The following is a 25,745-nucleotide window of genomic DNA, read 5'->3' on the forward strand; positions in this document are numbered from 1 at the left end:
ACTGTCCATCCTCGTTCTCCTGGCAATCTTAGCTTCGCCATTGTCCGTTTCACTGATAAAGGAGAGTCCATGTTCAGGTGGCCAGCCTTTTCTAATGTTTTGATCTATTTAATATTTCTACGTGTTTCGCCATAGGTAGATTTCCATCTTCTATTTCTGTCTTCTCCGATCAGATTCTACTGTACGAAGGCGAATCATCGAAATCTAACTTGCCTTCTTCGAAAGAAGTCCTAGGACACGTTTATCGTAAAACATCGCTTGGTAATTTACAAGGAGTGAGTTTCGCCTTCTTAAATCATAGCAACAGGGCCATGGGTTCGCCTCGTTAAGGAATAAGAGTTCAGGTGAAAGTGTTTGAACGTAAGAAGAGGTTCGCGTGATGATGAGTGGCGCAGGAAGAGCAGAAGCGAGGAAGAATAGGTAGCCAAGAATGCGAAGTAGGGTGATTTTGTCGGGCCCTCTAAGCGGTGGGATTAAGTGCTACGTAAATTCTTCCGGCGCGGCGCCAGCCTGTTCTTCCTCTCTGTTCCTGCGGATAAAGAATCGCCGCTTGGTTAAACACAGGCCAAGGAAAAGTGAAAGTTTTTCGAAAGGTCGAAAGAGGTTGAGTTATATTCGAATATCAATTCTAACGATACACGTAATTTAGAAGTAACAGTACGATAATAACGTAGTTTATACGTCGATTTTGTAAGTGCAATGATATATAGAGATGAATAGATTGGAATTGTAATAAATAAAATGTTATATTTTATTAGGAGTAAGGAAAAATTGTAAATAACGTATATAATGAAATTAATGGATTAAAGCGTAAACTTTAATTATAAAAATGTAACGTTTATTAGTTTATTAGCGTGATTTACGGAATATGTTTATCAATTTTATCGAGCAGTCAAGTTATCTAAGCGAATGAATAGTAATTTGAGTAATAAATTTTAAATTAGCCAATAACGAATTTTATAACTCTCGATGTTTGAGAAATTCTATTTATTTTATTTTTAAATATTTGCTAAAGCATTATATAGGTACATATATGTAATATGAAAGGTACATCCTTAAATAATTTGTAGATTTACAATTTACGAAAAACTTAAACGAGTTAAATTGCTAAAATTAATGTTATTTTAATATGCTGGTATGTTTTTCTTTTTACTACAAAAGTTGTTTCAAACATTGTAAATTCCTGAAATGTAATATAACGTCATCTGTCGGTACACATTATATTTATGAAAATAATTTCCTCGCTTCTTTGTACATACATACATAGAATATAATTATAGTCTTTAATTATATTTCGAAATTCTATTATGTGTGCGAAGACAATTGTTCATAAATTATGAATAACAATAAATTGATATAATGTAGAATAATAAATATTGGGTATACCAATTATTATCTGCAGATATGTTCATATGTACGTAAACTACATTATCGATGTAAGTTAAATTAATATAAAATCATAAAATTTTAATTTGCTGTATGTATGTGTTCAAAATTTAATATTTCCGTTGCAAAATTTCCCAAATGGTATTTAAGAGAATATCTAATGACTTCGTAAATTGAATTTATACTTTGAGCCGCCAAAAGAAAATAATTTCTTATGCTGTTTAAAGATATTAATGCGAATTGTAAGTTTTCACAAATATAACAATTATATTTGAAAAAAATAACTATATATAATTTTATTTTTCTTTTTAATTATCATGAACGTTGTTACTACTAGCCAGGAGAAAAAATAGTATAAATATTATATATTTGCATTATACTATTGCTATTTCTTATGACGAAATTTTAAACCAGTAATGTATGCTGGAAATTTTACTGACGATTAAATTTTTGTGAATATAAATTATTGTGTTACTATATATAGTTTTTACTTTACATTGCAAATATGAAAATTATTATAAGGAAAAATATTAAATAATAATACTTATAGAAGTGTAAAAAATTTGGAGAATACTTGTTTCAAGGTAATAATTATAGAGAATGTGTCTAATTATTGCAATTTTACTTTAAACTATTTAAATATGAAGATTTTCATCCATCGCTAAAAATAATTTCAAATAGCACCGGATATTCCCGCCAATCTGAATAGACCATTGATATGGTCTAGTATGTATATATATTATGTCTAAACTATTGAAATTTACTCCGTCGATAATGTAAAAATTGATATACAGATTAATAGAAACAGAATAAAAAATCATTTGTAATATATGAAATATAAATACATATTTGCCTATTCCAAGGATTTATAAAAAAATTTGTTATCTGTTCTATTACATTGTTTATTAATACCAAACATATTAACTAATTAAAACTTATCTGTAAATATTTCTTATCATATTTAAAACTGCAATGTATATAATTGCTAATAATTTACATAAATATTATTGTTTATCGACGACGATTGTAACATAATTTTATGCATTACAAAATGGATTTCTATAAATTATATATTCGATCGTTGGTTTTTTAAATGTCCCTTATCTTTTCTTTTCTTTATGTACTGCAAAATAGAAATCATTATAAAAATAATAAAAAAATACGTAGTTTTTATATGAGGTGACCATCGTTCGCTTACACTACCAATGGTTATACATCAGGTGCGGAAGAAATTTGTGTAAGCGGATGGATTAATACGTTGATACGTTCACACTTATCGTCATGGCTCCGTTCGTATGGAGTTTTAGAGGGAACATCAACCGGTTTTTAATCGATGTTCAGATATTACAATATCTTATCATACTGGTCGGACTATTTAATTTGTCTCTGTGTCTGTACGAAGATCAAGTTGGAAAATTTGACTGGTAAATTATTTGGAATCCTTGAACAAACGTTGCTTACAATGCTGAATCTCTTAAATAATGCAGTAGCATGTTACCATGATTTGACAGCGTATCAGTTGTGTCGAATCATTCTCAATGAACCATTTGCCGTTGTGCTTGCAGGAAACAGAATTATGTCGGCAAAATTAAATTCGCCAGTTTTGATACTGTCTCGACCGCAAAAAAGATTATTGTTGCTACTGAAGAAAATGTTATTGCTGCGCTAAATCTAAAGTCAGGTGGGCTATAAACATTGACGTAAAGCCGTTTCGATTAGATATGCGAAACTTTTTCATTTGTTTAATTTTACATATACGTGTGAATATAAATTTATCATATTTAATTGAAATCTTTGAAATTAGCCGAAAAGATCAAAAAGTATGTAGCATTTGTCTTTGTGCTATTTTTACAATTTATCATTTTAAATTTAGTATTTTATTACAATTTTATTAAACATTCCTTTGCAATGTGATTATATGATATCATACGTACATGTAAACTATAAAAGTATAAATTATAAGAAAGATAGGGAGACATAATCTTTTGATTTAGGACAAATACTATGGAGACGTGTATTAGAAAAAGGATATGCAGGTCGGATTCGAGCATTGGGTGGAATTGCAGATGGAGATCTTGTTTCTGTAAGTGGAGGTGTACCGGCTATTGTTCGTGCATGGGATTTGGCTACTGGACATATACTTCATGAATGGCCAATTGCTGAACAAAATCACGATAGGTTTGTTAATATTATATATTTTAATTAAACATACTTCTATTTGATATTCTATAGATAATTAATCGTTTTCAAAGATAGTTTGTACGTTGAAAGAAAATTTTTATATTATTTAATATTAATGTTATAGATTTATTAACAAGATTTGTTTTCATGAAACAGTTATAATATACAAAATAAAATGTAATTATCATTATTGGTTTTCAGACGTTTCTCACCATTTATATCCTTTTCTACACTGGGATTGTACAGTGCTAACAGGTTTCTTTATCCGTATTTAATGCACAATCAATAATATCTTTTTACATACTACATGATTATATCTCACAGTAATATGTTATTACACTTGATGTTACCTTTACGTTATTACGTACTTACCAGGTAGTTCCAGTGTAAAGAAATCTGTAAAGGATTTTGTAAAACGTAATACAATAGAACAAGACAATGAAAGATTTTTTACTCTGAAACAAGATGAATTCATTAAGCAACTAATATAAACTGCTTCAGATCTTTTTAAGTTTCATATATTAAAATATATCTTGTTTTGTATTCAAAAATATTTCATTTCCTAATTATGGTCAATTTCTATAAAATAATTTGTTTCTAAACATGAAAGTATACGATAATTTTATAAATGTTATATTTCAGCGGCACATAATATTTTACATTACGTATACTGATGTTACTAATAAAATCATTTTTTCATACAGAATTAAAGATGTGAAATGGCATATAAAAGATGGAACATTACACCATATTTTACCAATTTATAATAGTGGCGTAGAAGTAACATCCTATGACAGTAAAACAGGAGATAAATTGAAAACAAGAAGGGTCTCAGCACCATTTATAACTCAAGAAACAGAGTAAGAAATTACTTTATAAAGTAGAAATATGTTATGTTAGTAAAAAGCTCTGTATATTTAAAATTCCTACGTAATAAAATTTTTATAACTTTTTATCTTTTAGATGTGTTTTAGCAGCTCCATATTTAGCTTGCTTGAAAGGAGACAGTTCATTAGCTATATTGCTTTTGGTACATTTATTTGATACACATTCTCAACCGCAATCAGTTACAATAAATACCATATTTGGTGCTGGTGCACAAGGTCCATATCATTTAGAATCAGTGTTAGGTGAAGAACCTGTTGTATCAATTAGCGCAGATAATAACCAACGGAAACGTATTCTTCTTGTTGGAGAGGTACCTGTTCCTATCCAAAGGGATATAGCAGAAGATTCTATGCTCTATATTGTTTCAGTTGATAATGAAAAAGTGCTTTTAGAAACAACTTATAAAAATGGAGTAAGTATTTTAAAATTTAACTGTATTAAAAAAGATCTTTTGAATATTAATTAACAAAAATACTGAGAACTTCTATTGATATAATTCTAGGTAACAGAAATTGTTGCTTCAGAACTTTTAACATCAAAACCTATGCCAAATTTATCTATCGTTGTAACACATAATTCACTACTCTCGCCAACAATTATGGCTTCTGTTTGTCCTCGACAAACAAAAGGTGTAACTTGCCGTCATTTATTAGCTTCAGAGGATCACAGTGTTGCGCTGCTACAGCATAATAAATTAGTGTGGGCTAGGGAAGAAGCACTTGCTAGTATTGTAGCAGTGGAGATTATAGAACTACCTATGTCAGATAGAGATCAAGAAATAGAAACAGAATTCGATCAGAAAGAGAGTAAGTATAAACTATAATATATGCTTATCATATTTTTTAAGGCACAGCAAACGTTATGATAAAATAAATTAAATATTTTTGTATAAGATCATTAAACGAGATATTAAAAAATAATATTATAAAAATTGATAATTATAATATTAAAGATTCACATTGAGATTTGTAATAAGTGTCTATCTGTTATAAGTAATTTAATTGCAACATTTCTTATATTTGATATAAATATTTTGATATTTGTCAGAAGTAAATCATTTTTTAATGCAAGTAAGTAGTACTTGTATAAAAGTAATATTCTGATTAAAAACTATTTGTATTATTGTCTTCATTTCTATATTATTACTTAGAAAGTATTAAACAGCTTAATGTTACAGTTTAATTGTAACACACACAACAATAACTAAATCACATTATATATTCTCAACTTATATCTTAATAAGAAAAGTATTAGTTATGTTGTATTAATTACATTTCTTTTGTGAATGGCTGCTGGCAGGTATTGATGTAGACAGTTCATGTAAGTAGTGGAGCAGCAAAGGCTGGTTTGAAAATTACTTTATTCCTGCTGTTTATTAGTCTTATAGGCACGTTAATTTTCTTTAGAAGCTCAAGAAAATATAAACGAATTAAATGCAGACTAGTAAATATTTTTATCTTTGCTATTTAAGAAAGTTCCTACAATGTTATTATTTGCATGACAATATAAAGTATATTAATATAAACTTTTTTAATACAACAGTATGTTTAAATTTGCCTTACAAATAGAATATTGAAGCACTATGCATGAATGATAAAAAAAGATAATAATTATTATTATACTTGTAAATTTAATTGTGCTTTACTGTAATTTTTTATTAACATATATTATTAATATTGTAGTTGTTTGTTAGGTTTGCAGTTAAAAAGTTTGTTGTTCCTTTGTTTTTTATGATAAATATGTTATAAAAAAATAATTTACAATATTAATATTACACATTTGACATATTTTATAATTTTGTGTTATATCTAGGGGATGTATTGAGCATGATGTTTAGAAGAGTCAGTTCTCAACTTAAACAAGCAAGAACATTCTTCCAATCCATATTAAGTCTCACACCTCAACAATCCAATCAACGTACTGATTTAGTACGAGATAAATTTGGTTTACATAAAATGATTGTCCTCGTTACATCAACAGGAAAAGTATGAAAATAAATATACTTACATTGATTAATTAACATATATTATATACATTTAGTTCAAAACATACATTTAATGTTAATCCTTGATTTTATATATTTATAGTTATATGGTATTGAAACTAGAAAAGGTGAAATTATTTGGCAACTTAGGGTACGAGGCATTCGAGGTTTCAATAAAAGATCTGACGCAATAATTTTATACGTACAACGTGGTAGCAGACATTTTCCATATCCGCCACAATGTGCGTTATTGGCAGAGGATAAAGTATGTATTGTATGCATTAAAACATTAATTCAATATAAATAGATCTCTTATTTGATTTTAAATATTTTAGCAAACGGGAGAAGGAATTGTATATACTTTTAATCCGATTACTGGACAACCATTGGATGGTTTAATAAAATTAGGATATAGAATAAAGCAATCTATGTTACTTCATGTAACGACAGATGATTTTCTGCGAGGCATACTTATTTTTGACACACGAGATAAAGCTCATGTATATCCTGAAGGTGCAACTGCAATTGCTGCATCACTCGCTAAAAATACATATATATTTACTGCTGATCAAACAACTGGAATATTGTCTGGATATTCTTTATCATATAGTACAGCTCAAGTATGTATAAGCTTATTTAGCAAACTTTCTAAATATTCATCTTAATTTCATCCTTTAGGAACTCATTTCTCATAAAGTATGGGAATTACTGCTGTCACCAAAAAACCAAAGAATAACACACGTCGTATCGAAAAATCCAATTGAACGTGTTCATTCCCAGGGTAGGGTTCTAAGTGATAGATCAGTTCTATATAAGTATATTAATCCTAACTTAGTCGCAATTGTAACTGAGGGTGTTGGACGCACTCATAAAGGTACGTTTATTATGCTGCTGTATAAGAATATTGTAATTATTGAAGTTCCATATCATATATATAACTAATTTAAAAATAATTCACGACTTACAGATACGCTTAATTTATATTTATTGGACGTGGTGTCTGGAGCAATGATATTTTCTATTATGCACAAGAGAGTTCGTGGTCCAGTCCATGTTGTGCATTCAGAAAATTGGATAGTGTACAGTTATTTTAACGAAAAGAGTCGTAGAACAGAAATTGCTAGTTTAGAATTATATGAAGGAAAAATACAGAGTAATACCACAGGTATTGTTCACGCCATTTTTTATTATAATTATGTTGATTCATATCCTTGTTCTTGTTTATATTAAATGTTATAAATTCAATATCTTATTCTAGTGTTTTCATCGTTAGCTACAACTAAGTTGCCAATTGTAGAAAGACAAGCTTTTATTTTCCCAGCAGCAATAGAATCTATGCGGGAAACTATTACAGAGAAAGGTATCACGAGTAAACACATCATAGGTATGTATATGAATTGTATGACTAATACTTTATAATTAGTACTATAGTACTGTACTAATAATTTATAAATAGGAAAACATAATTGTTTATAAATTACTTTTTATACGTATTAGTGGCCCTAGCTAATGGCGGAGTATTGGAATTACCGTGGATGATGGTAGATCCACGGCGGCCTATTAATCCCGAAATACGCGAAGAAGGTGTCATACCATATATGCCAGAAATACCTATTCATATGGATGCAATAATTAATTATAACCAAAGCGTCTTTAGGGTTTCCGGCATTCATACTAGTCCTAGTGGCCTTGAAAGTACTTGCTTAGTTTTTGTACACGGTCTTGGTAAGTACTTTGAGATACAACTTTGCTTTACCGTAACTTTATTAATCACTGAGGGACTAATACATTTAACCCATTAGTAATGTATTACAATTAGAAAATTACAAGTAACTATGCATGTAATACGATGTTCGCAGACTTGTTCTACACACGTGTGGCACCGTCTAAAACATTTGACGTTTTGAAAGAAGATTTTGATTATTATCTTATTGTGATAGTATTGGCAGCGCTTTTAATTTCGTCGTACATCACAAAGAAACTAGCATCCCAGAAAGCGCAAAAGCAAGCATGGAAATGATGTTTGATCTTTCTAGAGAATCAATACATTACATTCTTAAATATTTGTTCACTAAAAGCAAGACGTTTTGCTAATAATAATTTGTAAAAAAAATACTGTTTTATAAAAAAACAATGTTACTGCAAAGTGAATGTTAACAATTTATTATCTTACCTAAGTATCAGAATATATACATATATATATACATACATATATATATATATGTATTATTTATCCTTTTATTAGTACAGGACGCACACAATAGATAACATATTTCCGAATATTTTAAAGTGTGCTAATCATCGTATGACAACAGTGGACCAGGATCACTAATTATTAGATTATTAAAGTAACTGACAACATGCTCAAAATATAGTTATTTTTCGTTAAAAAAATACAAAATATAGAGTTACATATTTCTTTAATATACGTACACCTATATTATGTAAATTAATTTTAATAGAAAATTAAGATAAAAATACCAAGAATATTTTAAATTATTAATTTATTTTGTCATATTTAATATTCCAATACTGGAAAAACTAACATTTTCGAATACATATTTAGAAATAATATTTGCAAGACATATTATGTCAATTTAAATTTGCATATTAAATTAAACAGTTTCCCTATCACCCGAAAATTACAAATTCGTCAAGTTTAAAACTCATAATATATGTATATATGTTATTCTAAGGACTATATTTTATAGTTCTTTCTTGCAAGAATCGAAATATTATCATGTAAGCATGTAATGAGAAATGTATATAAATGTGCATATACATAAATGTGTACTTACACAGTCTTGTATACACAATAATTATACAAACATCTTTACGATATTGTCTGGTTTACTTCCCTTTTCCTTCCTCTTTGTTTGTGACTACAACATGGAAAAGAATTTCGATGCATTTTCTTAATTAACATTACGATAACGTAATGTTTCCTTAAACGTTATGATAACGATAACAAACGGAGGAAAAGAATGGTAGAAGAAAACATTAAATATATTTGCTATACTGAAACAATTACTTTTCCAATTTTACCATTATGGCGAGTAATACTATCTTATTAATATTTACAATAATAGTTATTTTATCGCTTCCCCTCTCCCTTACTCGCTTCCTCACTCATCCACTCGCACAATCAGTTTTAAGCTACAATCGTCGTAGATTTAAGATGTATCAATTATTTAGATTTAATATAAATCAATGCATCGAGTTACGGCACTCATTATCAGGATCGTGTTTAAATTGCGGCTACAATCGTAGCTCATTTACTAAGAAGGTAACTATAAATTCTATCTTCTATTTGAAACCTACTTGAAACAACTTTGATCTCAGCGCATACTGATCATTCCTGCCACAATGCCCAAAATCATTGTTTCCGTAGCAGCGACGTGTATACTAATAATAATAATATGTTTGCAACGTGACCGATTTTTCGAACGTATTGTATTTTCTGCAGCGACTACGCAAAGAATGAGATGATCGTTGAGCAGATATTTTTACACCATTGTCGATACAGCCATGATGATCGCGTTAACATTTTTTTCAAACATCCTCAAATACGCGTTTCTCTAAACATTTTCACTCGTACACCTATATATCAAACACTTATTGTTATGACGTATCGCAATAGTTACTTATCATACTTCGGGAGCTTGCACCTTTTTACTTATAGATTTGAATCAAGAAAAGTCACATAGAATCTTCATCGTTGTACAAAAATGATCGATCATTGCATAATCCGAAGTAGAAAGAAAGAAAAAGAAGGCAATACTATACCAGTGTTTAAAGGATATCATAGAAAGATAATTTTGTATATAATTACCCACCGATCCTCTTCGTTTTAATGTAGCCTTTACTAATCTCTAAAATCATTCTCTACATGTATTGTATGATGCGATAATTTTTTAATATATCGCAACTTGCTTAGGATCTTATTAACACATTCAATGCGGCACACAAAATCGAAGGGGATCTCTAGTGGCAGAAATCGATTTTTCTACAACATGTATCCATTTATTCAGGTGCCATCCGCAAAAATATAAGAAATTCCCATGGCGCGTACGTTCACGTCTTACGCATGGAATGTGTTAATATTACGTATACACGTGTATACAAACGTACATAAAAACTGTTACCAGCAAAAGATTTCTTCAATTCGTAGACACTATGTTGATCGTACGTTTAATTCAGTAATTTTTAAGCTGCACGTGCAACTATCAATTTTAATGTAGTATATGTAGTATATGTATATGTATATAATTGTCAAATTTATACATATACTAACTTGCATCGCGATGTCAATTTACTTGGTAACGCGTGCTGGAGAAAAGGAAGGGGGTGGGCACACGCGCGCGTTAATGAAATAAATTCAAAAATATTTTCTCCATTCGTATTCCATTACATGTTCGGTGTTCGTTTTCTTTATGCCATTACTTACGATGTATAGCATACAACATAATTCGGTATTTCTCTCTCTTAAGATTGGCTTTTTGTAAAAGTAGTATGTAGATTAGAAGATGCATAACATAAACAATCAACAGAAAGTTAATTAAAAACGTGTATCATTGACATTGTACTTCTATTCTACGAAATATTGCATCGTTTCTATGATCTGACAGATCATAATAATAATAGTAGCGGTAGCAACAGAAGTAGTGTAGTAGTATAGTAGTAGTAGTAGGACTAGGAGTAGCGTAGCAAGAGTAGGAGTGGTGGTAGTAGTAGTACTAGTACTAGCAGTAGCAGAAAGCTATTCAAGCATAGTGAAAACACATAGCTACAAAAATAGATACATCAGCTTTCTTTATTCGACTCCTTTCTCCTTTTCCCCCACTGTCTTACCTTTTTATTTACTCTTATTTATTTCTCTTTTTATGGTATTCCATTTTTTCACAGAATTCAAGAGTTTGATTAAAATTATATATATTAATTACATATATTGATTAAAAAGATATATATTAGCAACATTGATCCAGCGTATGATTTTAATTGAAAGGTAAATATATATAGGAGATTGTTCTTTGAAGCAAAGATTCTCCAAATGGAGCGAGAACCATAACAGAATATATTTTTTGAATCGTTACAAGGATGGAACGAAATTTTGTTGCTTATCATTTCGATCGCTAACTACAGCTACGTACGATACGTACGCACGATATTATATACAAATCACATAGCGTTTTATACATGTACAATAAAAAGGAAAAAAGGAGAAGAAGCAAAAGGGAAACTGAGAGGAAAGGAAAGTTGATCGCATGTGATAACAGAGAGTGTCAGTATTACAAAATGTAAATCGATGCAAATATCGACAAAATACATCGTTTTGTAAAGTTTACTCTCTCCGTGCTTTGCACTTCGCTTGAAAATAAATGAAAAAATGTAACCGTCGAGTCTCTACGCGGATCGATGTCGATATAATGTCCTTCCGACAGGTGTGATAGACTCACGGTAATTTCTATTCACATTATTTTCGAGTCTCAAGTGAAAGGATTGCTTCTCCTCTTCAACGAACCGAATCGTTTTTCAGGTTCTCTTATTACTTCGAACGGCGCGATTTTCGTATTCCTAATCTGTCTTTCCTCGTTCTCGTCGCTCGGAAAATCTTCGAAGCTCATGTTACTGAAACCAGCAGCTGTGCTAACGACAGAACATTTTTTCGCTCTTGGTGTTTTTTTACCGTAACAAGTCGACTTACTTTTGTGAGTTAGCTTCGACGATGACAGTACATCGCTAATATCGCTATGAATCTCACTGATCAAATGATATTTCGACTTCTCCGATTTATTAGATTTTTCTCTTTTATGTCTTGGCATATCGTGGTGATCGTCATCGGTAACAACCAACGGTTCCGGTGACATGGGTGAAACAATATCCGACGCAACATCTGGTTTCGATACACTGTTCATCGTTTGAACAGTGATTCGAGCAGTATGATGAACCGATTTAATCGTGTATACCTCTTGTAAGGTAGATGTTGCTCGATCAGAGATCGGCGGTTGTGCTTTATCTAATAGCATCGCGTCTAAATTTTCGCCAACGAAACCCGGCTCCTGTGGCTGCGACTGGCGCAGTTGCGTCGATGACGATGACGATGACGATAATTGAACAAATGGTATGCGAGTCTCCGATCTCTTTTTTTCTTCGTTTAATTGTAAAGATGCGAATTCGTCGAACGGAATGGAACCAAAAAGATCTTTCGAAGCATCCAAAAACGTACGCGAATAATCGCTATTCGCAGAGACATCGGTAAATTTAGAGTTCAATACTGTTTTTGTAGTCGATGATGCTGCCGCTGCAGCAGTAGTAATAGCTTGTTTCAAATGACAAACGTTCGGCGAAGATTGCTGGGCTTGAATGGGATGAACAGACACTTGAGTATAATCATCGTACGATTCTTCTTGATTCGCAAACGTCATTTTTGCCGATTGTTTCGGTGTTTGCTCCGTAACGTTTCGTAAACTGTTAAAATCAAATGAATTTATTACAAAACTACTCGGACTAAACGGCGATGAACCAAATAAATCTTTCTCTTTATTTTCTCCTTTTTCTTCTTCCGTTTCTTTCTCTTTCTCTTCGATTATCGCTACTCTCGCTTTATCTTCTTCTTCATCTTCTTCTCGGTCTCCTGCTCCTCCCGCTTTAATCTCATCATCTTGATCCATGTCCTTTATTTGATTCTGCATCGTGTTCCTTTTCCGTTCAGAGTCTCGGCGAACAATCGAGATTGCCTTAGTAACCGGAGATCGTTGCGTTTCTCCGGATAACAAGTCGATGTTCGTGAATCCCTCTGTTTTCGTGACATTTGCACACTTCCAGGATGAATTACATCTTCCTGTAGAAAGCAACTTGTTCTCTACATCCGTCACCGTCTCGGATGGAACCGTCACGTCGAAGATAGCGGGAGCTACGTTTTTAAATTGATTACTCTCTTGAAAATCGTTACCTTTTTTCGAATAGCTGGACGACTTTGGAAACGGAGCTAACGCGAAAACGTCCTTGTCGAATTTCCATAATACGTCGCTCAGGAGTTTCGTCTTCTCGATTCTCTTTGACGAACCGATGTCGTTGAACGACTGATAATTTGACCCATACCGATCATCCATAACGAATGGATCGCCATAAGAGTAATCGAGTTTCGGTTCCGGATCAAGTTCGTCATCGAGCAAAAGAGGCTTCTCTCCATATTGATGGCCGACAACTGGATCCGTATTTACCGGACTAATCGACGATCGCTCTTCTCGATAATATCTCTTCGACTTTTTCGTTCTGTAATCTTGTTCACTCGTATTAACAACATTTCTTTCCGAATGATGAAGAGAACCACAAACTCTATATATACCATCCGGAGTTGTTTCGTTTATCCCCTCATATTTTTCATCGTTTTCATTAGTTCTTTTTTCGTTGTCGTTGTCGTTATTGTTATCATCTATGTCATCGTTATCTTTATCGTCGTCTTCCTCTTCCTCTTCTTCCTCCTCCTCCTCCTCTTCCTCCTCCTCCTCCTCCTCTTCCTCTTCTTCTTCGTCTTCGTCCTTTTCAACTTCCCCTTCCTCTTCTTCTTCTTTCTCTCTTCTTTTATTTCCTCCTTCTGTTTCTTCCTTTTTCATACTCTCTCCCTCCTCCTCCACCTCCTCTCCTTCCTCCTGTATTTCTCCTTTGTTACTTCCGTTTCGAATATTATTATGCTTTCTGTACCCATCAGCGCCGATACCATTCAATTTAATGGCGCTGTTACAAATACTTTGATTACGCCAGTTATTACCGAGCGTCCTCGAATTACCAGCCGAGCCTGTCGAATCACCCACGACTTTGTTCGCATTCTGCGTTTTCCTCTTCCTGCGTATCGCATTCTTCGCCCTTTTTCTCTTCTGTTGAATTCGCTCTTGCGACAAATCTTTGTCGCTATCGCTGGATACGTCTCCAGCGTTGAACGTTAACTTTTCGTATTTGGACCGATCTTCTAGAGGAACCCGAACGAATGGCGGAGAAATAGGAGGATTATTTCCTGTCATCCTGTGGTCCAGTTCGGGGCGCTCGAATCCCGGGTTCCATTGTTTCGGTGGTATTCTTGGTCTACCGTTTAATTGCGACTTGCCTGAAAAACAGAATGTGTCCATAACTTGTGTTATCGTATCTTTTCTAATTCTAACAACTTTCGTCGCGACTCGACAACATATCGATTCATACATTTCCGTATTGTAATGATGTCAGTCTGGCGAAAGGAACAAATAAACAAAAAGAAGAGGAAAGAAAAGAAGAGAGAAGAAAAGAAAAAAAAAAGAAGAAAGAACGATAGCAGCAAGATAATTGATATTTCTTACCAATAGAGTCATGTACATAATCGGCATTCATAGTTTCTTTTGCTAAAATCGTCCCGTCACCCACGTTTCTGTTTAAAACAGCAGAAACTAACTTGTACTTACCTACATATACATATATGCGCAAATATGTTAGAAACCATTTAACGTAATACCAATACATTCTAATTGTATCGTTATTTCGATTCGTACATGTTATCAACCTCTTAATATATCATTCATAATGATGAAAGATAAACGGAAACATCGCGCTTTGCAATCCTACTGCTTCTTAAATTACACGTTCGATATATATATATATATTTGCTATTGCCTTTCGCATAAAACAATTTCATCCATCTTACTACGAAGAAAACAATCAAATATTTTAAGTGGTTTGTATAATAAAGAGTCATATTAGGCCTATTCTGTGTCTGATTAGGTCTGTTACAGTCGGTGCACTGTACTTCTAAAACGCTTAAACGTACGTTAAGTACTCCTTACAAGACACCAGATACACTAAAAATTTTATTTTCTTCGTTCCTTTTCTTTTATCTGCTCTCTTCCTCCTCCCCTCCTTCCTCTCTCCTGATCATCCTTCTTTTTCTCCTTTTTTTCTCGGTATCAGCCCCGCTTCTATTTTGCAACTGTCCCTCATTTTTCTATTTTAGACAACGTTAATTGCTACCATCACCGTGTTACTTCATACCGTCACCATATGGTCTGGAACAGTCCTAATCAGATTCAGGGGGTTAAGGATAATATGTAAGAAAACGCAGTAATGATCTTTGTGTCAAGGTAACATGATTCAATGATATATTATTGCATGTGTCTAGCATAAAAGCGATCAACCCAATACTAGCAGCGGTACTGCGATCAGTTATGTTATCATTTTTCTACATGTAGAACGAAATAGAGTTGCTCCACGGACAAAGAATTGCTGCGTTTTACATTCGAAAAAAACAATAGTCCATACACTATATGGTAATTTACATGTTTATTGCTGTAACATTATCTTAATACAGCGAATACGAGATGTCCAAGATTGTCAGCCTCCTATGGTGCTCTCGAGTTACGTGCTCGTCATTTGGCATTCGTGATTAAAATGCATGTAAATGCATAGTGCGATTCGTTATATTGCGTATTGAATGGATGGATGGATCAAAGCAAATGTATCGGAACAATAACAAATTGAATCATATTGTGTGTCATCATTATCATCACAACAATCTAAAACTTAGATCATATACACAAATCTTAAACGGAAGACACAGAGACACAATGGAAGGCAAACGACACGGGACAAATTCTTCTTTTTTAATGACTCTTTACGAAGAATAGTACATTACTGTATGTGAACGTATAAACTGATAATTCAGTGAAAATTAATTATATATGCCTCCCAAACTCATTAGGGTGTTCCAGACAGTGAGAAATAAAATACAAATATGTACGAAGAAAAACGACAATTACGAAAAAATATTCGGAAAAAAAAAAGAAAAAACCTATCGAGAAGAATTTTTATTGGCTTTGAATGGTAATGACGTGGCAATAAAATATCACGTTAAAGAAACATTTCGATCAACTATATACTGCTATTCTATTTACATCTTAATATAATCTGCAGTTCGTGAAGACAAAAATCAGCGAAATACTTGCTCGGAGTCACATACGTGCTTATCAAACGATACGATCAGACATTTTAGCTATACAAATAAAGAAAAAATACTTGATGCTTCTCCATTAACATTAGTTAAAAACGAAAAGCAAGACGCAACTACCTACAAGGCTTATGGTAGAACTATCATATAAATATTCAAAATACCGATGTATACGCGGAAATACAGATATGTACTACGTGTTTCCACAAATTATGAAGAAAATAAGGAGAGATGTAAGCAAGAAGTAAGTAAGTGGGGAAACAGAAGATTAAAGACAAGAAAGAAAATAGACAGCGTGAGCAAAAAGAAGGATAAGTACGAGAATAAAATTTACAGAAGGAAAGGAACGTTACACAGACAAAAATAGAGAGAAATGTATCAAAGAAATAAGAAAACATGAAACAAAGTGAAATTCAGTATGTGAATACTTAGTGTGGAGTTGTTAATCGATTGTTATATTCTTATACGTAGCTGTATATACAGAAAAGCAATCTAATAAATATATTTTATAGTAGAACTCCGTTTATATGAACAGCCGATTATATCACGAAATTTTAATTACATAATGCCTAATTACATAAACTTTTGCCGAATAAATCTACTCATGTGAACGTAAATTCCTATTATATATAAATGAAAAAACATATATAACGAGAAACATCAGAGAACTCCTATTATCAGAATTGCTTTTCCTATGTTTATACGACAGATTCACTCATAAACCAAGTTCTACGGCATATATATATATATATATATATATATATATATATATATATATATATATATATATATATATATATATATATATATATATATATATATATATATATATATATATATATATATATATATATATATATATATATATATATATATATATATATATATATATATATATATATATATATATATATATATATATATATATATATATATATATATATATATATATATATATATATATATATATATATATATATATATATATATATATATATATATATATATATATATATATATATATATATATATATATATATATATATATATATATATATATATATATATATATATATATATATATATATATATATATATATATATATATATATATATATATATATATATATATATATATATATATATATATATATATATATATATATATATATATATATATATATATATATATATATATATATATATATATATATATATATATATATATATATATATATATATATATATAGGAAAGGAAAGAAATAAAAAAAAGGAAGAAAATCGAAAAAAGAGAAAAAGAAGAAGAGAAAGGATTCCCTCGCCTCTTTTCGCTTACTGTTAACTCACCGCGTTGGTTGACAGTTTCCTAATACTTCCTAATTTTTTCATTTTTCCGATTTGTTTGTGCTTTAAAACCAAAATACTATTAATAGTAATAATACGTGTCCAATAAAGGATGAATGAGATGTATGAATGAAAAAAAATCGATAACTACCCGCAAATTCATGTAAAGTCATTCACTGCACTCTTAACTTCACGTAACCCCTTCTAAATTGTACACTATGCGGATCGAAGTTTGTTAAACTAGTAGATAGATAATATTACACACACTATGTTTTTCAATACCATATAAATTTGTCTTTTGACATCGTGAAACATGTGTCTCTTGATGTACGTGCACGCTTGCGTGTATATGTATATATGGCTATGTATACACATATTTATAGAGTTATAAATCTCTCATTCGTTATTTAGTCTTACGAAACTGTAGGAAAGAAATAAAAAAAAGGAAGAAAATCGAAAAAAGAGAAAAAGAAGAAGAGAAAGGATTCCCTCGCCTCTTTTCGCTTACTGTTAACTCACCGCGTTGGTTGACAGTTTCCTAATACTTCCTAATTTTTTCATTTTTCCGATTTGTTTGTGCTTTAAAACCAAAATACTATTAATAGTAATAATACGTGTCCAATAAAGGATGAATGAGATGTATGAATGAAAAAAAATCGATAACTACCCGCAAATTCATGTAAAGTCATTCACTGCACTCTTAACTTCACGTAACCCCTTCTAAATTGTACACTATGCGGATCGAAGTTTGTTAAACTAGTAGATAGATAATATTACACACACTATGTTTTTCAATACCATATAAATTTGTCTTTTGACATCGTGAAACATGTGTCTCTTGATGTACGTGCACGCTTGCGTGTATATGTATATATGGCTATGTATACACATATTTATAGAGTTATAAATCTCTCATTCGTTATTTAGTCTTACGAAACTGTTATTTTAACAGAAAAATTAATTATGTCTATGCACGTATACCTGTAATACGCTAATTAAAATTACAGTTTACTTAAAGATTACAATGCATCGCATTTCTTGACTATAACGTGTACAATTCGTTAAAAGGGATAATATGTAACAACGAATGGATATTGTAATATACATTTACTCTCCGTCTCAATTCCGTATTTAACCTATGTATATTTCTATTTGGAATCTCTCAAATTTATCATTCGAGTTATATGTATGAATAAACATTGAAATTTGTTTCGGATAGGTATATACATATGTACATAAATACGTACATAGTTGTGTAATTTCATGGCATAAAAATCAAATTAAAGTATACTGTAACACATATTGTATGAACAATTGAAAACCGAGTATCGTGAAATTGTTTCTAACGTGAAATATTTTATTACGGACAGTACTATCGCCACCATTTATTAAATTCTTATATTTGTAATCTTTTTACTTATCTACAGATATACAACCACGAGAAACACCATTCGATACACTTCAAGTGTATTACTTAATAAACACATGAATAATACAATAATACATCAGATAGCAGCAACGATCGCGATTAGCATCTCACAAATTTTCCCCTTCGAATGCACACAACGAAAAAGTGAACTCGACATCAACGTATCAAATATGTAATATTATCCCTTTCCGATTATCTTTAAAACCCTTCGTTAAATATAGCAACATTGGAATTCTCTCTGTGTCTCGCACACATCAAAATCAAATTTTTCACCTTGTATATAACAATAACCATCATCGATACTTATCAACAGCGATCTTTACAATTTTTACACACGTTTCTCGTGTAATGTATCAGTTTTTCTTCCTTTAACGATTCATCCTTGCCTATACAATAATATTATATATTCTACCACCCCTCTCCCTACTTTTCCTCGCGTCACCGTACGTGATAGAACAGACATTTGTCAAAACTTATTCCTCTATCTTTGGTAATTCGAACAATTATTAAAAACACATCTTACAAAAGACACCAATATCGTACAAATTAGAACGTGAATTTTATGTAATCTTTATCTTGGTAATTCGTTAAGTTAGTACGAAATGATGGTAACTTTTATAACGATTATTCATTTATTGTTAGCAATTATAGTTCAGCTTAAAGCGGACTAACTGTTAACTCTGTCTGCAAAGAACCCTATCTATGGGTTCCTAATCCTAACATAAACCCTTGTCGAATATTTTCTAATAACTTCTTTTGCTTTTAATATTCTCTTTTCCCACTTTATCTTTCCTCGTTTCTTTTGTTCTAGAATCGATCATCGTTTCGGATCACTATCCTATTCCTGTATATTGCAAGGAATTTGTACACATTATTGTTCTATCGTTCTATCATGTGCGTCATGACCCAGCTGAAACTAATTTTGTTCTGTACCCGACATTACATACATAGCATAATCATATACATATATATATGATTTCAGAGTATTAACGACAAAACAGAATAAAGAAATTTCTTGTTTTCTGTTATAGTTGTGTATACTTTATCCTTGCTTTAATAAAATCAAATCTCTTTTCCTACATCATCACAAATAATACTTGATCGTTTCTTGAATAGAGAAGCTGTAGTGTAACTCTATAAGAATAATCATGCCCAATTGCATTGCTGCGATCGTCTTCAATGTATGTACACCGAGAATAAGTTATTTTATATTATCCTTTTGCTTTAGATCTTCAAGCATACAAGTCAAGAAAGATGGTAAGTTTGTACACATTGTTTTCCCATGTGCACATTATCTTCTAATAAATTTGTAAGTAGTTAGTAGATAGGTTTAAAACGCGTCTATCTAGGAACATAATTTTTGATAGAGATTCGTCTTTGCAACGTTTGTTCCTCGACGTATCGATATATCATTTTATAAATTACATTATTCGTATCACATTAGACAGCAGATTCGACTTAAGCTAGTCTTGCTATCTTTGACAAAAATCTACATTTAAAAAGTTGTACATAAATGTAAGGAAGAATTATACAGCCCTGAGTATACTATTTAATTACGACTTGGTGGAACGTGATTTAAAGAGTGAGAGAAGGGGGTGGAAGAAGAGAGAAAGAAAAGGAAGATTACGAAATATCGATTATGCTTAATACGCTTACGCACATTACGTATCATTTGTAAAACTCTGCTGTATACAGACTCATAAAGGAGAAAAAGGCAAATGGAATAAGAATGTATACGAAGCAGTCTATGCATTACCTCCAGCAAGTGCGGCAGTCTTTGATCCAATTTTGTTCTTCTTTCCTGCTAAAAAATACGTCAATATGTTACAACTATTTCAAACGAACAACAAAAAGGCATTATAGTATAAAGATGTCAATTTTTTTTAGTATAGAGATGTTAATTTATGTTACAACTAATAGTGATGATTTTTCAAAAAACAGATTCGATTAAAGATGAATTTAATCACAACGTGTACTTACTTGGCAAACTAAAAGGTGCAGATTCAAATGGATCTTCTGGTAATTCTGCATACGTCATAACGAGACTTTCGCGACTTTTTACACCGGCGATGCTTGCATTACTGCCCCTTCTAATTTTATCAAACTCAGCACCAAAAATATGATCTTCCGTTAATTGGTTGAAAGGTTGTACGTCTTCAAACGGATTCCAAGCTGCTACATCCGCACTTAAAGATCTTCCTTCAGTAGCAGTTACGCTTGAAAGTTCGCCCTAATTAGAAACATTATCAACTGTTTAGTGATTTCAAATGTATCAAAATATTTATTGACACTGTATACCCTGTATGTTTTTAAGATGGGTGCTATACAGAAAATAAAAACAATAAATTATATAATTCAAACGATTTAAAATCATTTAATGAACTTAAATAGTAATGAATTCGTGATCCAAAAATGTTTAAATACATTATTAATATAATACATATAATGTAATGTAATAAACATTTTTTCAGCGTATAGTAATAAGAATGGTGATAATAGCAACAATACTGATATAATTAAAATTAAGTAATAGATACCAAATGAACGTTAAAGAAAATTATTAAGACAAATCAGTGCAGTTTATGTACTTACAATACGTACATGCGAAGCACTAGAACCTAGGCAAGGTCTTACACCAGTTAGAACTTCAGGAGTGTTAGCATCTTCTGAACGTGCTTTCACTGAAGCTTCGTACGGTGCTAGAAATTGTGTTGTTTCGCTTGCAAATGCTCTATAGTACAAACAACAAATAAGTGTTTTATAAATTTTGCAAACGTTTCGATATAAATTAGTTTTGTGGAACAAAAAAGTATATACTTACTTATTAAAAGCACTTGTATCGCTAACATTTCTTCTATGACGTACCGAGGAGAGTGTCGGACTATCGGGCGGAGAGGTACTTGAACTTATATTTTGACTTAAACTTTCAGTCTTATTGACTGGTTTCGGTAAAGTTGGTACCATTACAGGAGTAGCTTTATTAGGCCCCGTTGGAGTATTTAGCTTCGATGTTAACGAATTAACAGGCGTAAATTTTGGAGGTGGACAACTAGCAGAAACATTTGCCTTAGGCAGAATTTTAGAAGGTTTAGGAGCGACAGGTGGTGGTATTTTTGCGGGTGGTGGCATAGCTCTGTTATCATCTTTAAACGGATCTGGATAACCTATACAAATATAATAAAGTAAATAAGATACAATCTAATCTAATGAAGAAAAATTTAGAGAAATCTTTGTATATAAATCTTCTTACCAGACGGTGGAAATAGCGCCTCTAGATTTTCTTCATTCACGTTTGTTGCCACTGGTGAATCAAAGTAATATGAACCTACGGTATCTTGAACACTTACAGGAGATCGTCTAATCGTAGAACATTGTGACTGACTCTGTTGTGATTTTTGGATTTGCGACTGATGCGTTCCAAAGGGAACGTTCTGATTAGTCGTAGTACAACAAACTTGAGGCGAAACTTGAGTGAGCGTTGACACTTGATGAGTAGATGGTTGAGAGTTCACTGGTAATGGCTGAACACTTGCTTGCATATTTTGTCCTAAGTAAGGTTGTGACGCGTTTAACGAAGCAAGTTGTTGACCCATTTGAACATATGAAATCGTATTTCCTACAGAACTTTGCGACTGAGGCTGAGTTCCTTGACCAGATATTTGACTCACGATCTGACCGCTTAGACTTATCGGACCTGTGCTCACAGCCTGTCCCTTTGGTCGTTGTCTTGGTGTAACTGACGTACCCTCAACAGTAGTTACTGGAGTCGGTTTTGGTGTCTTCACTAATGATGATCTTTTCATATTTTCAGATTCCATAGGCGGACAAGGTAATGATTCCAGAACTGGTGTTTGAACTTTCTAAAAAAATAAAAGTATTTCATTACAAAATGCAATATGCACGATATGTCCACCATATGTCTAAACATAAATCTGCATTTTGCATTATATTTATAACATATTATACGAAAAATATAACAATTTCAAATTGAATTTAATAATAAATAATATAATAATATAAAATACATAATATAAAAAATATATAAAATAAATAATATAATAAAATATTCAAATATTTAATAAATAAGTACGTGCGCATTTACATACATGTAAATTCTGTACTGGACACTCTTTTCCCTGAATTTGGAATGCAATCACAGACACTTGATAAATATCGGGACGATTATCAGGATCTGGCTCGAGCATATAACGTATCAAACAATGAAGGCTTCTACTATATCTGTATGATGTAAAATAATTGTAATAGTTTTATTATGTAAGACGATCAAAAATAAAATGTATGAAAACAAAAAATATGAATGTATAAAACACAAACCTTGAATGATTTGGTATCGTAAAATTTCCCGATTGAATAGCAAGTGTGCTTTCTCCGAATGGTAATGTAAAGAAACAAAGTTTGTACAACAAACACCCCAATGCCTAAGGATTTATGAAATATTATTTGTTTATTGCTTCTTTCCGCGAGTAAATTGTTTAAATTTGAAATTCTTAATTTATTCTACCCATATATCTGCTTTCGTTGTAACAGGTTTTCCACAATACATATCAACCATTTCAGGTGCTCTATAACTGAGAGTCGTGTATTTTTTAATTTCTTCTTCGACTATCGCTGCTCCCTGTATACTGGGATTTAAAATTTTTGCTGTTGCAGAACCAAAGTCACATAATACATAATGGCCAGTATCAGAGTATAATATATTTTCAATCTGAAAAATATTTTAAGTAAATATTTAAAAAAGGATATTATAAAACTGCTACAGAATTATTGGCATAACTGACAAATATAGCATGTGATAGACACAAACCTTTAAATCTCTATGTATTATCGGTGTCTGACAATGATGCAGTCGAGATACAGCTTCACAAACATCACAAAATATTTGCAGAACTTCAGACTCGCTAAATCCAGTCTGTAACCTGTAAATAATTCAGTCGGTAAGTACTTGCGAATTTTCTTCTATATCTTATGTGATTGTTCAGACTTATTTAACACATTTTTTTAACCTATTGTTCATCATTTGTAAAACTTGAGATTTGCAGTAAGGCATTAAAAGTAAAAGTTCATGTACTCCTCCACCTATGTGAGTGATACTGCTATCCAAATATCCTATAATATTTTTATGACCATTCAAGTTACTCTGAAAATAAAAATACAAATGTAGCTTTACAGGTAGAAGCTAGATTCAATTCCTTTTATGCGAAAGAAAATTTTATTTCAGTTGAAAAAGTATATAAAACTTACTGCAATTTGTATCTCCCTTTTACATACATTGAGATCATGTTCGTTATTAACATACATGCGTTTAAGTGCATAACGTCCACTCGAAGATTTTACCAGGAATACAATGGCAAATCCTCCTGCAATGATATTATTACAGTATATAACTATGTAGTCATGATAGATTGCAGATATCAAACATTAATAGATGTTTTGATTAATAGATAATTGTAAAAATATATAACCTAAGCCAGACTATTGCTACAATATGATGTAAAATTCAATTGAATTTCTTATGACTAACTGGTTGTGCTTATCTACTCACAATCTCCTCTACATATCTAAAGATATCATATTTTTATTCAAGTATACACTTGATTAACTTTTATACAAATTAAAGGATCTGGTACAATAAAGTTTTCAAAGAAAACATATAAACATATAAAACAAGATTTTAAATTCACACTCACGTAATGTAAATATCATCAATAGATTCTCTATGTATATATAAATTAATATAAATGTAATGTAGAAGTTGAGTGTTCCAACTAAAATAGTTGGAATATCAAACAGTATATATACATTACTACTAATTATTCTTAGTTTAATACGGTTAATGTTCGGCGTTCATGTTCGATATCACATAATGAACTATACTGTTGTTTTCTATAAACGAGTTGTATATGGGAAGCATAAGATGATCGAACAGACGAATGAAATAGTGGAAAGGGGTGATGAGTATTCAAGGTTGATAATAAGACGCACCTTCGGCTAGAATGTCTTCGACAGTGACAGTGTAACGTCCCACCACAAAAACTTTTCCTATGTAACTGTTAGGCTCCTTCGACGTGTTTTCGATTTTTGAAAACAGCTTCTTCATATTGGCACACGTCGTCGGCCCCTTCAATGTTGAACTGAGTTGACATAAGGCCTCCTTTACTAAATTTTTTAATCTACAATATGGCGAGTTTGACTTTCTAAATCAATAATATTTATCGTATTCGTACCTTTCAACTTTTAAGTTACGATCAGTTTCGTAATAATTTAACAGCAATGAACTTAACGAAAGGAAATCGTTCCAGTCATGATAACAGTTAACGTATTTTACCCAGCCGACATATTCAGGCCGTAGAAACTGCGCATGCACCATTTTACACAACCTATATCGTAAACATATGTGCACGACTTCCGGTCGAATGTCAAAATTTCCTAATACTTTTATTGTTTATGTCAAATTGACATTTATTCGTATACATTTCTACGTACATTATTTGTTGTGCAGTGATATTTTAAATGAAAAATTCCGATCAACTCCGGTTAACCTAACA

General features: G+C 31.5%; 2 protein-coding genes across 9 annotated transcripts; one reads left to right on the plus strand and one right to left on the minus strand.

Moving 5' to 3' along the window:
* Nucleotides 1-2,562: 2,562 nt before the first annotated feature.
* Nucleotides 2,563-9,278, plus strand: LOC100743212 (ER membrane protein complex subunit 1). 2 transcript variants are annotated; one of them, XM_003485618.4, is made up of 15 exons: nt 2,563-2,810; nt 2,952-3,067; nt 3,381-3,564; nt 4,272-4,427; nt 4,531-4,867; nt 4,958-5,261; nt 5,755-5,775; nt 6,268-6,440; nt 6,543-6,704; nt 6,775-7,059; nt 7,118-7,313; nt 7,407-7,604; nt 7,698-7,823; nt 7,937-8,164; nt 8,299-9,278. In XM_003485618.4, exons 1-15 carry the CDS (start codon nt 2,668-2,670, stop codon nt 8,457-8,459), a joined length of 2,790 nt encoding a protein of 929 aa, XP_003485666.2. In that variant the 5' UTR covers nt 2,563-2,667; the 3' UTR covers nt 8,460-9,278. The 2 variants fall into 2 exon arrangements, with proteins under 2 accessions (XP_003485666.2, XP_012249400.1); XM_012393977.2 differs by lacking the exon at nt 5,755-5,775 and having other exon boundaries at nt 8,299-8,542.
* A 622-nt stretch (nt 9,279-9,900) lies between these two features.
* LOC100743336 lies at nt 9,901-25,584 on the minus strand. 7 transcript variants are annotated; one of them, XM_012393971.3, is made up of 14 exons: nt 25,425-25,584; nt 25,183-25,331; nt 24,442-24,557; nt 24,204-24,337; nt 24,005-24,116; nt 23,702-23,905; nt 23,515-23,618; nt 23,286-23,418; nt 22,430-23,039; nt 22,001-22,343; nt 21,772-21,910; nt 21,160-21,409; nt 20,936-20,983; nt 9,901-14,543 (listed from the first exon to the last, which is right to left on the minus strand). In XM_012393971.3, exons 1-14 carry the CDS (start codon nt 25,565-25,567, stop codon nt 11,926-11,928), a joined length of 5,103 nt encoding a protein of 1,700 aa, XP_012249394.1. In that variant the 5' UTR covers nt 25,568-25,584; the 3' UTR covers nt 9,901-11,925. The 7 variants fall into 7 exon arrangements, with proteins under 7 accessions (XP_012249394.1, XP_012249393.1, XP_012249392.1 ...); XM_012393970.3 differs by having other exon boundaries at nt 21,781-21,910; nt 25,183-25,370; XM_012393969.3 differs by having other exon boundaries at nt 20,936-20,980; nt 25,183-25,370.
* Nucleotides 25,585-25,745: the final 161 nt, after the last annotated feature.

This window comes from Bombus impatiens, unplaced genomic scaffold (assembly GCF_000188095.3).
Source record: "Bombus impatiens unplaced genomic scaffold, BIMP_2.2 scf_0064, whole genome shotgun sequence".
Lineage (NCBI taxonomy): Eukaryota > Metazoa > Arthropoda > Insecta > Hymenoptera > Apidae > Bombus > Bombus impatiens.

Coding starts and splice junctions, on each gene's coding strand:
- LOC100743212 (XM_003485618.4), top strand. CDS start 2,668: ATGGCTCCGTTCGTATGGAGTTTTAGAGGGAACATCAACCGGTTTTTA. Junction 3,565..4,271: donor GCTGAACAAAATCACGATAG/GTTTGTTAATAT, acceptor TTTTTCATACAG/AATTAAAGATGTGAAATGGC. Junction 7,605..7,697: donor AATACAGAGTAATACCACAG/GTATTGTTCACG, acceptor ATCTTATTCTAG/TGTTTTCATCGTTAGCTACA.
- LOC100743336 (XM_012393968.3), bottom strand. CDS start 25,567: ATGGTGCATGCGCAGTTTCTACGGCCTGAATATGTCGGCTGGGTAAAA. Junction 24,117..24,203: donor TTACAAATGATGAACAATAG/GTTAAAAAAATG, acceptor AATTATTTACAG/GTTACAGACTGGATTTAGCG. Junction 23,906..24,004: donor TAATACATAGAGATTTAAAG/GTTTGTGTCTAT, acceptor AATATTTTTCAG/ATTGAAAATATATTATACTC.